The sequence below is a fragment of the Chelonus insularis genome, unplaced genomic scaffold (genome assembly GCF_013357705.1).
Source record: "Chelonus insularis isolate UGA/USDA-ARS -01 unplaced genomic scaffold, ASM1335770v1 contig_130_pilon, whole genome shotgun sequence".
NCBI classification, from domain to species: domain Eukaryota; kingdom Metazoa; phylum Arthropoda; class Insecta; order Hymenoptera; family Braconidae; genus Chelonus; species Chelonus insularis.
The window spans coordinates 1,066,457-1,081,583 of NW_023276371.1; the positions used below are offsets into that span (position 1 = coordinate 1,066,457).

Genomic DNA, 15,127 nt, shown 5'->3' on the forward strand with positions numbered 1-15,127 from the left:
AATCTAATTGATACAATTCTTCAATTATATTTAAAAAGAAAAAAAAAAGAACCCACTATTTAACAAAAAATTTTCTATTAATAATAAAGAATAAAAATGAATATTAATTATTTAATTATTTAAAATGAATAAAAACAGTTTAGTAATTACATAATGAATATTTTTCAACTGCTGATAGTGTGAATACTTGAACCGAAAAAATTAATTTTCATAATTAATGCTCTGAATATTTTTCATTAATTTACTTGTTTCCTAATATTTGCAATTTTGTAATAAGTTTAAATAAATATTATAAATATGTTGATTTTTCTTTTTCAATTATTAATTCTTGATATTTTTTTTTCTATTCAAGAAGATGACGAGTTCAATTACTAATTAACTTTGATCTAAAAGAGTTTTTCGAAATGATTATTAAATTTTGTGATTTATGTTATCTAGATGTTATGTTTGATGAGACATATACGAGCCATTTATTAGATTTATTATGATAAATTTTAAGTAACAGTTGAACGTAGACAATACTGACTCTCTAAAAAAGGAATCAATATAAAATTGTTAAAATAGAAAAAAAAAAGATTAAATATAATAAAAAATTTCCACATTTTTGTGTCAAATCATTTATAAATTGTTATTACAAATAAATGTTGTCATTGCCATAAGTATTTAGTGATGACTCACCTTTTGCGATGGTATTTCATTCTCGTAAATGTTGTACATCCGCACAATTATTGTCAATCGACACTCAGCACGAATCAAGGGAGGACAAGTTGAAACGGTTTAGTTAGAAAGTATAATAGAGCGTTGACCTTATCTTTCTACTGCAGTGTATTTATTTTGTGAATAACGATCGTACATCAATAAGATGATTATTGACTTCTTGACTGAATTCTTTGAATTGATTTTCATTTCTTTTCAATCAGATGTGAGTATTGATATTTTTTTTGACTTTTTCCTCTGTAATAATTATTAGTTAATTCTTATTAATAATTAACTAATCTGATTTTTTGTGCAATAAAAAAAACAAAGCAAAAATTCTTCAAAATTATGCCTAAATAAACATAATATTTAGGAATTGAGACAAGTCATGTTGACTACAAAAAACTGCATATCTAAAAAGAAAAAAAAAACATTGAAGAATCAACAATTGTTTACATTTCTAGGTTAATCTTTACTGAGATTGTATTGTGGTTTATCACTGACCTTGGATTATAAACAATAGAAAATAATAAAGTTTTTCTAAGAAATTCTTCACCGTTCATGGCATTCCATGTTACAATTTTATTTATACCGCAATCTTGGTAGAAATTTGTATTCAAATGACAAGGATTGATTAGCGCAGACTCTCTTGACTGTTTATATTGCGCATGTTTTTAATATCTAAAATTAAATCCATTTCGACTTCTTCACACGTGCTAATGATGTCAAATATAACTTATGTAATATTAAATACCAAAGCAATTATTCCAAGGTAATGATGATAGTAGTAGAAAATTGAATTTAAAGGGATTACCTTGATATTATATAAGGTACATTATTATATTCAAATAAGAATGCTTAAAAAAAAATATGAAAAATGATAGTGGCGCCACTCATGCATTTGATTCTGCCAACTTTTATGGCATAAAACTTTCCTAATGCAATTCACCACCCGCGATTTGATTTAAATCATTGTGTGATTGAGAATTTTATTTAAATAATTTTATCCAGAAAAAATCCTTTTAATGATGCATTGATTGATTTTTTGAAAATATAATTAACAAATGTACAATTAACATTATTTGTAATCAATCAATCATGATAAAATCTTTGGATTAAACATTAAATTTTTGATTTGATTTTATTGAATGATAGTTTCTTCTGATATTAAATTGAAAAAATTACCTGTAAACGAAATTGATGATGAGTATTGAAATAGATAAATTATTTAATAATAATGAAGAATATATTTTAGTTGAATTAATTAATAAATATCAATAATAAAATAAATAACATTTATAGCAAAAATGTGGATAATTAAAATGATGAAATGGTGAAAAAATAATTTCTGTATTGCCGCCGTTGGTTGATAGTTACTAAATATCAAAAATAGAACATCTAGAGGGGAGGGTGGTAACAAGCCTCGAACGATATCGGCAGTTTGGTTGGATCCTTCAATAGAAAACGTCCAGATGCTGAGGGAAAGCTTTAGTGTAGTGTCACAGTGTAGTGTAAGCCCTGTGAGAGCCCTTTTTCTTGTCGAATAATTTGCGTGGTGACTTTTTGTACGGTTCAGTTTCTCTAACTGTACTTGGCAGTTTCCCCAAGATGGCGGACACGGTTGACGTGCGACGGATACGTGCTGAAAAGTGTAAAAGACGTGAGAAGTGCGGGTTCCTGTGTTAAACAAGCCGTTCTTGCGGCAACAATAATTCAAGAGGAGCTCGCACAAACAGAAAGTGCCATCATAAATAGGAATTTCTATCTGTCATTGTCAGTCCCGGTGAGTTTTGTATATGGGGTAGTAATCAGGCACAGCATCGCCTATCCTTTTCTTTTTTAGAGCCGCACCTAATTGACAAGAAAAAATTGGAAATAATTTGTCAATGCGTATTCCTTGGACTAATATCAATTAAAATGTTGATTATTGAGGTTCATGTTATATTTAAGTGTTACGTTGAACGGGAAAGTATCATTTTAGTCTCGTTTCAACCTCGCTAAAACATCTACATGATATTGATGGAAAATCATACGAAAAAAAAGGCAAAAATTAAATGAGAATTTTCGCGTGTGAATTCAGATATAGCTGCACCTTTACCAGCTGCTTTTCCGGGTCGACTAAGAGTTGTAACAATAGAGAGTATAATCGTGCCAGAAAGATAACGGTTGAGTTTCTCTATTCATCGTTATTCTCCCTCAGTTTTTTCTATACATGATGACACATACCCGGCATTTAGATATTAAAATTCAGATATATCCACAAATAGATTATCATTGAGTTTAACCTTATTATAGAAAATTTGTCTAAAATTACTAAACATTTTAACTTGATCTATTCAATTATTCTTTAGTATCATTATTTTTAATAACATTTTCTTGACATGCTATTTTGCTAGTCATGTATTGACAGTTTTACCATTTTATTTTCAATCTGTCATATATATTTTATCTTTTTCTGGTTGCTACTACAATATCAACTTATCAAAGAGGATTAAGAACTCAAAAATTTCATTGATTTTCATTTACTTTAAATTGAATGGATTAATTAAAAGTTAATGTGATGTGACCATGTGGTGAATTCATTAAAGGTGGATTAATTATACCAACAATAAAAGGTTAAATGTTAATGACAGATAATTAACGAGTAAAAAAATTTACATAGTATTAATAATTTAAAGTTCTGAAGTAGAGAAGAGGTGAATTAAATAGACTTGTCTACCTTGGATTACGTTAGACTCGTCTGCACTTGTCTGTAGTCGCCGGTACCTACATTTCTGTTCAACTTGATTAGATGCACCACCGCCCAATGCGGTGATCTCTTCTCCTCGTTTTCCCCTTCTCATATAACAAGCTTCCCCTAACTTTTTCCCTCCGTAAACCCTTGCTCCAACTCTTGTATCGAGACACTCGATAATTCAATAATTTTAAAAATTCTTTCTGTTCTTAAACTTAATAATACACAAGTACTTTTAAGTTTTGAATATTCTTTTGTCTTCAATCAATTATCTATTATTGAATCCTTAGTTAACCATCAATTTTTTATATTAATATGAAATTTTATTTTTATCACATTCATATTAACTTTTAGTAACATCATTATTTGCATTATTTGTTGATAAAATTTTTACAATCATCTATGAGCTATGGATACTTGAGAATAAATTTGTCAATGTAAAATGATATTGGTGATATTCATTCATAATTGATGAAGGAAATTGTGAAAAAAAAAATTGTCATTAAAAATAAACTCAAGTATACTTGTATTAATGAAAGATATTTTATTCTGTATAAAATGCTAGTGATATAGAGGATAAAAAAAATAGGTTTAATATTCTTTCAACTGCTCTTTCTACTCAAGGAAAAGATCGATCCAAGTGTCCCTCTGTGCGTTTATCTAGTGTTGGTAAATTTGCAGCGCAAGCGTATTGTTATAGTATATGTACATTTATATGCAATTGTCACTTATGTTTTACACTTCTACTATGTTGGTATTCTATTATTAGTGATAAAATAAGATCTAAATGATATTTTAACTTCGTGTGAGATACCAGTTGCATTATTTTTATTAGAATTATTAATAATATTCAGTTCAATGATAATACATTTCATTCAATACTATTGAAGGTTTATTTCTATCAAAAGTAAAAATTTAATTTATTATTTAAATTATATTATATTATGTTAAATAAAAATTTTTATTTTATTTCTTAATAAATTTCAAGCTTTAAAATGATGTTTTAACTTTTTGAATTTGTGTTTAAAAACTTTTTTAAGAATTCCGTAAAATATACTATCATAAACTTGCAAGTTACTTTTTAAAAGTTGCTATACATTTAGTTGACTTTTTTATGGAGCATTTTTTCTATTACAAACTTGTTATAAACTTCTTTATTTCATGATAATAAATAAAAAAAATGTCAATGGTTCAATAAATAAATCGATTAAAGATAAAAATACATGTTTATTAACAATTAAATCTAATACACAAAATTTACATATTTAAATAATATTCATATCGATTACTTATTGATTATTATTACATAATTTTAATTGTAATATTTCGATTTATAACTAACTACTCCTTTGAATATTAAACAAATAATTTATTTGTAATAAATAATTAATTATAATAACGGTTTTGATAGTGTCATAAATTATAATTAATTAATTAATTATTACCAATTTATTATTAAAGAATAAATAATGATTAATGTTTTTTAATAGAAGTTTAAATAAATATTATCATTAAATATTTGATTTTAAGATAATTAATGTATTTTAATTTTATTTTTAATTATGTTTATTTTGATTAAGTTGTTATAATCTTCATTATTATAAATAAATCATATGGAAGGGGAAGAAAATGATGAGTACCTGTTTCTATAAGATAATATAAGATACTCAGTATGTTGTATGGTTGACTCAGTTACCTTTCATTCTTCAAGTTGAAAGGATCTTGTTGCTCAAAATTTTTAAATGCTCAATAGTCAGTTTATATATTGCTATTAATGGGTATATTTGTTTATTATTATTACAAATGGTAATGAAAATTGTTTAATAATTTTTTCATTTGTGTAAAATAATTCAGTGAATTTGAAGTTTTCGTTTTTTTAATTTTTCCATGACTTTTGTTTTTATTATTCCTCTGCAAATTCCACGTTGTTAATGAACATTTGTGCGTACCAGGTCAGACTAACTCAATTAATTGAAATTATTATTAAAATTCATTGACGCATTATCATTTTAATGAGATACTTTTTTTTTTTTTATTTTAACAAATGAAAATTAAATTGAAATATCTTTTCGTCTACTAATTTAAACAATATTTTTCTCGATTTTATATATTTAATATCTTTTAGAATATTTCCGAATTTTTAAATATATATTAATATTTGTTTAATCAAAATATGTTTGATACCTGTTATTGCTTAACTGTCTGCACGCGGAAGTTGAACCGGACTGAATTAGAGCAAGTAACGGTATTCTCGACATCGAAATTATTAGTTTATTTTATTGCTAATAAATTGTGTATTTTATTATATTAAATTGTCAAACTTAAGTTTTATTATATAATCATTTAAAAAATAATCATCTTTTATCAATTTTAAAAGTATTTGCATAAAAATAAAATTTGCAAAAATTCCCCAAGGAAATATACTTGAAATAATTTTCACTGCCAAGACACAAATCCTAAAATAATTATTTTTCTCGATAAATTAAAGTTCAAATAATTGCATAGTTTATGTATTTTTGCTAAAATTTTTAGTACATCATGACGTCTTCTAGAATAAACCTTTTTAAGAATATTTATTAATCCCATATCCTTTATCAAGTTCAAGGTCACGATCAGTTAAAGAAAGTAAGAGTGAAAGTGGAAGCAAGGGTAATGTTAAATTGTTCTTGTAATTTTAATTCCCCAAGTGAAGAAATTCAAAGCTTCCAACACACTTGTACCTTTACAGAATTTTTTCCTTCCTCACTTCGTAATCTTCAATTAAAATAAAGTCTATCTAAATTATTTTTAATAATTCTTTAGTACTGCATTATTATTTATTTTATTAATTATTTTAATCTTATTACAGAATCAATTGTTGATTAAGTATTTAATCATTTTTAAAATCATCTTTATATTATTTAAACTAGTCCATCTATAATTTCTTGTTTAAAGTGTTGATAAAGATCTCGCTGATATTTTAAATTCCTCAGAGGCTTTTCCTTATTGACCTTCACTTCCTGCTGTCGTTCGGTCAAGGATTTTGGAGTGAATGGCCGAGTGGCATACTTAAATTAGTGATTCAAGCAGGTTATTAACGCATATATGTATGCTGATGTGTTGAATGTGTTTATGATGAGAATCATGTCCCTTATTTCTGACTCAGATAAAACCGGTATTAACAGTCATTTAATAATTACCATAAACTTTGGTTACGGTTATCGTCCTTTTTTTTTTTTTATTGAAATACCATTGGTGTCAATGAAATGAAAATTATTTTTGTAGGACATTTCTATGATAGGAGAGAACTGGAAGTGAAGATATATAAAATGTATGAATTAATGATTATGCATAAAGTGATGTTAAATGTAAAAATGATTAATTAGTATGGAGTAACATTTGTATCAATTTTTTTTTCTACTTAAGTTGTAACGAGTTTTAGCAGTGACGTTCGTTTATTGTGTTGCCAGACATTCACGTGGAGTGATAGTGAAATAAAAGATAAATACTCGCTTGCCGACTGTGTTGAAAACGGAAGTTTGTAATTTTTTTTAACTCGAGTTACAATTTTTTCGTAATTAATAATTATTTTTTTTTTTCGACAATAGGACAGATGATAATTGTATTTTTAAAATTTATTCCAGCATTTATTTTATTTATATTTAAATATAAATAGAAAGTAAATCCTATTTTGTTTATTTAAAAAAAAAAATATCTAAAATTATTTATTTATTTAAATCAGATTTTATAAACACAGTTATGATAGTCAACAATAAAGATTGTTAAATTTGATATAGATAAATTTATCTGATATACTAGATATTTATTAAATATATAGAAAAAATATTTAACAAAATATTTTAACAAAACTTCAGATTTATTTCACTGTGTATCTGATTGAAAGAAAAATTTTTCAACTATGTAGTATTGTTGGGCATTTGTAGGGCAACTCTGAAGTAGTTTTAGGGTAGCTACAATTAGAAATTATATTTCAGTTCCTCCCCATATTATATAACAAAATCATTTTTCAGTATCTTACTGTACCCTACTTTCCCCTAAATAAAATTGATTATATATTGTATCCAATCTACATTACTGCTATCTAAAAACTGTATCATTGAGTTTTCAAGTATTTTTTTTTCTCGTTCATTTACTACATGCACTTATGGTACATTTTACTGAAACACACGATACAATTACACACGCAATATTAAGTCGACACTTTAACACTTTATGTAGCAGAGCCTGTAACGATTTTTCTGCTATTATTTGGCTCGAGCTTCTTATCAAACTCTCAGAATATTTTATAAATTTTATTCAAATTTAAATTTATTTTTTCCTCCACTTTAATACGAAATTTTTTCAATCAATTTTACTCAATTGTTCTCCTATCAAAAAGTGTTATACTAAAATAAAAAACAAAAAATTGTTAAAAAAAGAAGATTATCTTGAAATAATGACCTAAAATTGTTAATAACTGCAAATAGTAAAAATGATGTAATAATAATTATTATTATCATCATTTATGGTTCATTCATTTGCTAAAGAAAAAAAATAAACTTATTGTGACACAGAAAAAGTTGATTTAACAATGGAAATATTATTTTTACTTCATAATTTTCGTGTAATTACTTGAGAAACAGCCTTAACCTCGTTACCTTCACTTGAAATAAAATGTACAGAAATATAAGAAATTTTAAGATATCACGAATTCATGTAAGAGTAAAATTGACTATTTGTCTAGAATTAAAATGAAGCTGATAGTATTAAATTTGTCTGATGAGCAATTATATTCAATCTATATCCGGAATGATAAAATAAAAGTAAAGATATGCATATTTGCATATAAAAATACTGTACTTAATAAATGCTAAATTGAAAGCGAGTAAATTTTAGCCAGTAACGGATTTTTAAAAGATTCCAGGTCAGTATCCCAACTTCTCTTAGCGGTCACAAAACCCTCCTCAGTAGCATACTCGCGTGGTATCATGAAGTGAAGAGGTAGAAGAATAAGAAAAGGGAATGAGAAAAGGTGGAGGGATAAAGAGTGTACATTAAACGAGAAAGATACCCGACCCCGTTACACGAAAACCCGTTATACTAGCGCCTCGTTGCTCGCTTATGACTCACTGCCCGAGTTTGTCAAGCTTTTTTCAACTCACAAAAGCTTGTGAAAATATTCATCTTCTTCTTCATCATCTGCAATTTATGAAAAAAAAAAATAATTATAAATCACTTTCTTTCTTTTTTTCTCATTAATTTCTCTATATCCTAGAAATTTGTCTTGTATTTTAAAGAATAAATATAATCCTACTATTAAATAACATTATTTGTTTATAAAAAAAAGGTCATGTTGATTAAATTTTTTGGTTTGATTTATTACAGTAGAAAAAGTTTATATTAAATATCTGGAATTATTCATTTGTTAGAATTTTATTAAGAAAATAAGTCATAGTAAAGAGCTTTTAAATCAAGAAAGTTCTAGAGATGGAAAATATTTAATTCATTCATTAATAATGAGTTCATTAAACGAGAAAGTGAGCAAAGTTTATATATGTGGCAAAAAAAAAACTATCTCTTCAAGTTTAAATCAATGTAAAATCTTTTCAAGCATAAAAAATAGCCATGTTCATAATCTTTTATCTAAAATTGAATATTTGATTACTAATACAATTCGAACAAACACTTCAAATATCTAAATTCCAGTTCATAAATACTTTTTCTTGTATTATTGGTAGTTGAATTTGACTAAATTCTCTAGAATTTTGGGATTTATTTGTAGTAAATTCTTGGCAAGGTTACCACTAATTTCATTGTTTAATTAGATTAATTTTGCTGATACGTGATATCTGATAACATCGATAGTCGATTGAATTTCTCTTGAATGTGAATCAACTGGATATAGTACTGAGTACATAGCAATGTTTGTAAGTAGGACGTGTGTGACCAGTTTGTAAATCTATGATATAGGAAATCTATGATACTGGAATCATCAACTATAGCAATCTTATTTAAGTTTACATTGACAGATCATCATAAATAGAGTTGATATTTCATATACATAATAATTGTATAGTTGTATAATAATTGTATAGTTTTCATCAACAACAGACGAATCTGTTTAAGTGTGATATCAACAATTGTCATTACTGTTGCTGATGATTTTTTAATAACTGATTACATTGGTATGAATTGACATTTTATAGCTAAGTGCAGTTTCATTTATCATTCACTCATTCATGGCATAAGATTGAACTGTCAAAATGGCGACCAATAGTTATATATTATTGAATGGTAGTTTGCTTAGCTCATTATTTAATGAAGCTTGGAAATGAATGGCATCAGAATCTATACTATAATATTCCCAACTACCAACAGTTATCCAAATATGCTGCTTTATTTCTCTTACTATCTCACACACTGATAGCTAGTACCATTAGAGTCTATTATTATTGGATATTAATACAATATACCAAGTGTTTCTCCAAATAAATGCAGCACGTGAAACCTTTTATTATTGATTAAAGATTAAAGATTATCTTTACATAGATTGGCAATGGTATTCTCATCATCATCATCATCATCATCATTAACAACACTGATATTATTTTTCCAAGTTCTGCTTCATTTACACTTGGTAAATCTTGAAAGTGTTCTTCTATTTTAGAAATATTATTGCAATACCAACTACTAAAATTGTCTGTGATATTTTTGAAATTTATCATGATCATCTGTATGTATTCATTTCTCTTCTTTCATTCTATTACAATAGAAAAATTTGATTTTAAATACAAAATTTAATATAAGGCACTATTCTATTATGAAAACTTTGACAATATACATATTTGAGTCAATAATAATAGAAACGTTGTCTTCAGTTAAAATACAAATGTGACCTACATTCATGACAACTAAAAACCTGCAATTCAACATCTGACTATTGTTGAAGCAACTATTTAGTTAATTTTATTTAGTTAAATCGGTTTTCATTATTTAGTTGAGGATTTCTTTTTTTATATACTGGTTAAGGTATTCAATTTGTCAATATTTTTAGCTTTTATTCATTCTGTAGAAGAATTTTTAATGATGTTATTGTGTTCTGAATGGCATTAAATAATTTTTGAAGAATAATACCTGAAATTTTAGATATTTTTGATGGATTAACTTTTAGTATCATAAGGTCGTAAAAAAAAGTATTGTTTTTACAGTCATACAAGAAAATTTATTCACTGAGTAAACCTCATTAAATTTTATCGAAACTACGTCGGTTTTTATCTTGAAATCTATTAGTTATTATAACGTATCATTATATGAAAGCAGATAGTTTGTAAAAAGTCTCACTGACGAATAAAGTATAAGTTTAGAAAAGAAGTACACGGCTATAATGCGTAGATTTTTAAAAGAAATAATATAAAAGAATTTGTTTATTTTTTGTTTTATTAATTACGCAAATATTTTGGTTTCAGGAGGTTGGAGGTTAATATGTAAAATGTTCTTAAAATGTTTGGCTTAACATACATATTTGGGAAATGATTAAGAACAAATATTATCAAACATCAATGGACGTTAACGCATAATTCAAGTCTTCATTTTCAAGATTAATCAGTTAAAACACTTCTTCGTAAGTCTGGATAAGTGAAAACTGATAAAGTTCTAGTGCTTTTTACATCATATTTGACTTCCAAAAAAAATTAACACGAGTATATCCAAATTGTAATACAAACATCAAGAAATGGCAACAATGGCTGGAGGAGAGTATACATCCGTTAAAGATTTTTACATGGGAAAATCCATTTTCATCACCGGTGGTACCGGTTTTATGGGAAAAGTTCTTGTTGAAAAGCTCCTACGATCGTGTCCTGGAATTAAAAATATTTATCTACTTATAAGATCAAAAAAAGGACAGAGCGTTGATGAAAGGCTATCAGAGCTTTTAAATGCACCGGTAAGATGATCTTAATTTATGGTAATTTTTAATTATTTTAATTTAGAAATTTATCGTTATAAAATGAATGATTGAACTTAATACTTAAAAATTATACTCACTTGAATGATTCTTATCTTTTGGCAGCTATTTGATAAACTCCGTCGAAATAGTCCTCATGAATTGATGAAAATAATTCCAATTGCTGGTGATGTGACAGAACCTGAGCTAGGAATTTCAGAGGCTGATCAAGAAATTCTAACAAGACAGGTATCGATCGTATTTCATTCAGCAGCAACCGTTAAATTCGATGAAGCTCTCAAGCTTTCTGTCATGATTAATATGCTGGGCAGTGGACGAATCGTACATCTATGTCATAGAATGATTAATTTAGAGGTTAGTATCACTTAATACATTCCACCCATATCGATATACTATTGGTATTGTTTATAAGTAATAACAATACTAATTTACAATCTAATGGTTCTTCCTAAAACCGGATACACCATTTTTTTTATACTTGTGCGAAAAGTTCTATCTATATTTCAATAAAAAAGTGACCTTTTCGCGCGAGTATAATAAAATCATGGTAATTTTATTATTAATAAGCTAGTGTTATACATAAAATAAGATATTTTAAATAATCATTAAAAAATTGATTGTTTTTTTCAGGCTCTTATTCATGTCTCAACAGCTTATTGTAATTGTGATCGTAAGGAAGTTGATGAAGTAATTTATCCACCACCACAAGACCCCGAACAAGTGATTGCTTATACCAGGTTCATAAATGACAAACTAGTTGAAGAATTGACGCCAAAGTTAATTGAAGGTCGACCAAATACTTACACATTTACCAAAGCTTTAGCAGAAGCTATGCTTCAGGGTGAGAGTGGTTCTTTACCAGTAGCTATTGTTAGACCTTCAATCGTCTTGTCTTCATTGAGAGAACCAGTTGCTGGTTGGGTAGACAACCCAAATGGTCCAACTGGAATAATTGCTGCCGCTGGCAAAGGGATGTTTAGGTAAACAAAACTCTATAAAATTTCAATATTTGTTTAAATAAGTAAAGTATTTACAATAAATTTGTTGTTAATTAACTATGCACTTGGATGTTAAATATTTTGAATAAACTAATGAATAAATAAAAATTTGTATTTATTGATGATAAATCAATTTAAAATTTTTTTTCAGAACAATGCTGTGTCATACAGACATGGTTGCAGATCTTGTTCCTGTTGATGTTGTGATAAATTTGATGATTTGTGCAGCATGGAAAACTGCAACACACCGTACAGATAAAATTACAGTTTACAATTGTTGTACTGGTCAACAAAATCCGATAACTTGGAAAGAATTTATTGATTTATCATTTAAATACAGTCGAATATATCCAACAAATGATGTAATTTGGTATCCAGGTGGTACATGCCAGACGTATTCATTCATAAACAACATTTATGTGACACTTGAACACATTTTGCCCGCCCACATTCTTGATTTGATTGCTCGAATGAAGGGTATAGAACCAGTAATGTTACGCCTACAAAAAAAATTGAGCAAAGCTGCCACTTGTTTGCAATATTTTACGACTCAACAGTGGAACTTTAAAGACGATAATGTTAGAAAACTTAATGAGCAAATTAGTCCCGAAGATCGACAAACATTTATGTTTGATGTTAGGCAGATTGATTGGCCTTCCTATTTGGAAAATTATATATTGGGAATAAGACAGTTTATCTTTAAAGAGAGTTTGGATACACTGCCAGTTGCACGCTCACAAATTATGAGGTAAAACATTTTCTTCTAATTATTAAAAATTAATAAAAGTACGAAAAAATTCGATATTTATGAGAGTTTTTATTTTAAATATAAAGTCTTAAGTTTATTGAATTTTTCTTTTTTCAGATTATATTGGATCCAAAAAATGGTACAGTTCAGTGTAGTAATATTTGTCCTGCGTCTTGTTTTATCCCGTAGTTCAGTAGCTCGATCTGCGTGGGTGATGCTCCTGTCCATCGTCCTTCGCATGTGCCGCATGATTGTTTGACGGCTCAGAACCATATACAAGTTAATAAAAAAAACCACCCTTAAATTGAAACAGAAGCCAATTGAGGAGCTCAATTTAAAAGTGCGGATTGTCTTACGATCTTTACAATCAAATATCTTCAACGACAATGCTCCTATTTTTCTCCACAATGTTGGTCTTTTTAATGTTTGTATGTGTTTATAAATTTAGCAATCGCCAAATGAGCGATTTAAAGGGAAAAAAATACGAGTGTCTGTTACCGATAAGCGATGGCGTTAAATAGCGGCTATATTATTAACACGTTAATTATGGTGAGTAAGTGATTTAACTCATGAATAATGATAAATTTGAGAATAATGTAACTCTCAATGGAATTGTATGAAATACTGTCAGCTTAATTTAATAATTCATCATCTATTGAAATGCTGACTTTGATTATGATAATAACGTCGACATCGATTAATTAGTGTCACGTAAATTTTGTGATAATTAGATATTCGATAATCAATATAACGCCGCTTGTACATTAGAAAATAATAAAAAAAAAAATCACACGGACAATATTATCACTACAAGATCCGTGTGCCTTCGCATTTCCGGTATCTGACATTTTTTCATTATTTTGTCTTGTGATTTGTAAGATACCTAGATGGATTTTTCTGAAGACTTAATAAAGTAAAAAAGTGTTATTCCAAGTTACTGAATAAAAAATAAATACAATTATTTCTTATAACTTCACTACTCTCAATCTTTATTAATTAGTAATTATGAAAAAGAAGAGAAAAAAAAAATAAATAAATAATTTAAAAAAGAAAAAAAATAAATATAAATTGGCTTGATTAATAAAAAATAGTGCAAAATTAATTATTCAAAAACTGCCATTGATTTTAGAATCGACTTGACAGACCAATAATCAGAGCACTTTTTTTATAAAAAAAGCATCCAAATAATATATATGTTAAAGTCTTATATACAAATAACGCCTCTAAGTATCTTGCACACAGTTGAGATAATAATTAAATTTTGAAGGCATTGGCAACTTAGTTATCTAAAATAAATTATTCTTCAGTATATTTATAATTCATCAAAAAAAAAAGTCTTTAATAAACAAGTGAATTATCATTTTTAAAAAATCCAGAGAGTGTGAACGAAAGTCAGAATGATCGAGAATATATGATAAAAAGACAGTTTGAATGGTTAAATTTGAGCAAAAAGAATTAATAGACAATTAATAATGAAGAATTGTAAATAAAAAGTTATTATTATTGAGTGGGTAACGATGAAGTGTTATGTATTATATAGTTATTAGCCGTAAGTTGATTGTTTTCCGAGAACTTATTGAAATGATCAATACTCTTATTATGATTATTATTTAATGAATTAATTATTTATGCTAACTTATTCAGCAGTATAATATTATTATTGCTTGTAAACTAATTCTCCGTACAAGTTGTATTTATTATACTAATAATTATCTTATTTGCTTCCCAAAGAATGAAAAAATTGCTTCTCAATTTGCCAAATTTTTTCTTTTTTTATTAACCTTGTTATTTTTTAAACAATTTATTCATATCAAATTTATAATATATTTCAATTAATTTAACCTTTTTCATATTTCATATGTATTTATCATATTATCATATATATATATATATATATATATATATATATATATGTATATTTGAATGCTTCCGATGCTGAAATTTTAATTACAATTACTTACAAATTATACGGTTGTATTAAAATAGAAGTATTTAAAAATTCTTAG

General features: G+C 26.8%; 1 protein-coding gene and 1 long non-coding RNA gene across 6 annotated transcripts; one reads left to right on the forward strand and one right to left on the reverse strand.

The window, feature by feature from the left end:
* Positions 1 to 413: 413 nt before the first annotated feature.
* LOC118071276 (uncharacterized) lies at positions 414 to 1,552 on the reverse strand. The gene is made up of 3 exons (XR_004690869.1): positions 1,201 to 1,552; positions 679 to 1,109; positions 414 to 529 (listed from the first exon to the last, which is right to left on the reverse strand). It is a non-coding gene; the product is annotated as an uncharacterized lncRNA (long non-coding RNA).
* On the forward strand, positions 784 to 14,054 carry LOC118071210 (putative fatty acyl-CoA reductase CG5065). 5 transcript variants are annotated; one of them, XM_035090262.1, is made up of 6 exons: positions 784 to 922; positions 10,876 to 11,354; positions 11,481 to 11,729; positions 12,006 to 12,355; positions 12,525 to 13,121; positions 13,239 to 13,380. In XM_035090262.1, exons 2-6 carry the CDS (start codon positions 11,142 to 11,144, stop codon positions 13,378 to 13,380), a joined length of 1,551 nt encoding a protein of 516 aa, XP_034946153.1. In that variant the 5' UTR covers positions 784 to 922; positions 10,876 to 11,141. The 5 variants fall into 5 exon arrangements, with proteins under 5 accessions (XP_034946153.1, XP_034946133.1, XP_034946144.1 ...); XM_035090242.1 differs by lacking the exon at positions 784 to 922 and adding an exon at positions 2,130 to 2,479; XM_035090253.1 differs by lacking the exon at positions 784 to 922 and adding an exon at positions 9,200 to 9,336.
* Positions 14,055 to 15,127: the final 1,073 nt, after the last annotated feature.

What these genes read in the sequence shown, in the direction of transcription:
- LOC118071210 (XM_035090262.1), top strand. Translation starts at nt 11,142, where the DNA reads ATGGCAACAATGGCTGGAGGAGAGTATACATCCGTTAAAGATTTTTAC. An exon ending in ATAGAATGATTAATTTAGAG is followed by an intron (nt 11,730 to 12,005) that starts GTTAGTATCACT and finishes TGTTTTTTTCAG; the next exon opens with GCTCTTATTCATGTCTCAAC. An exon ending in GCTGGCAAAGGGATGTTTAG is followed by an intron (nt 12,356 to 12,524) that starts GTAAACAAAACT and finishes ATTTTTTTTCAG; the next exon opens with AACAATGCTGTGTCATACAG.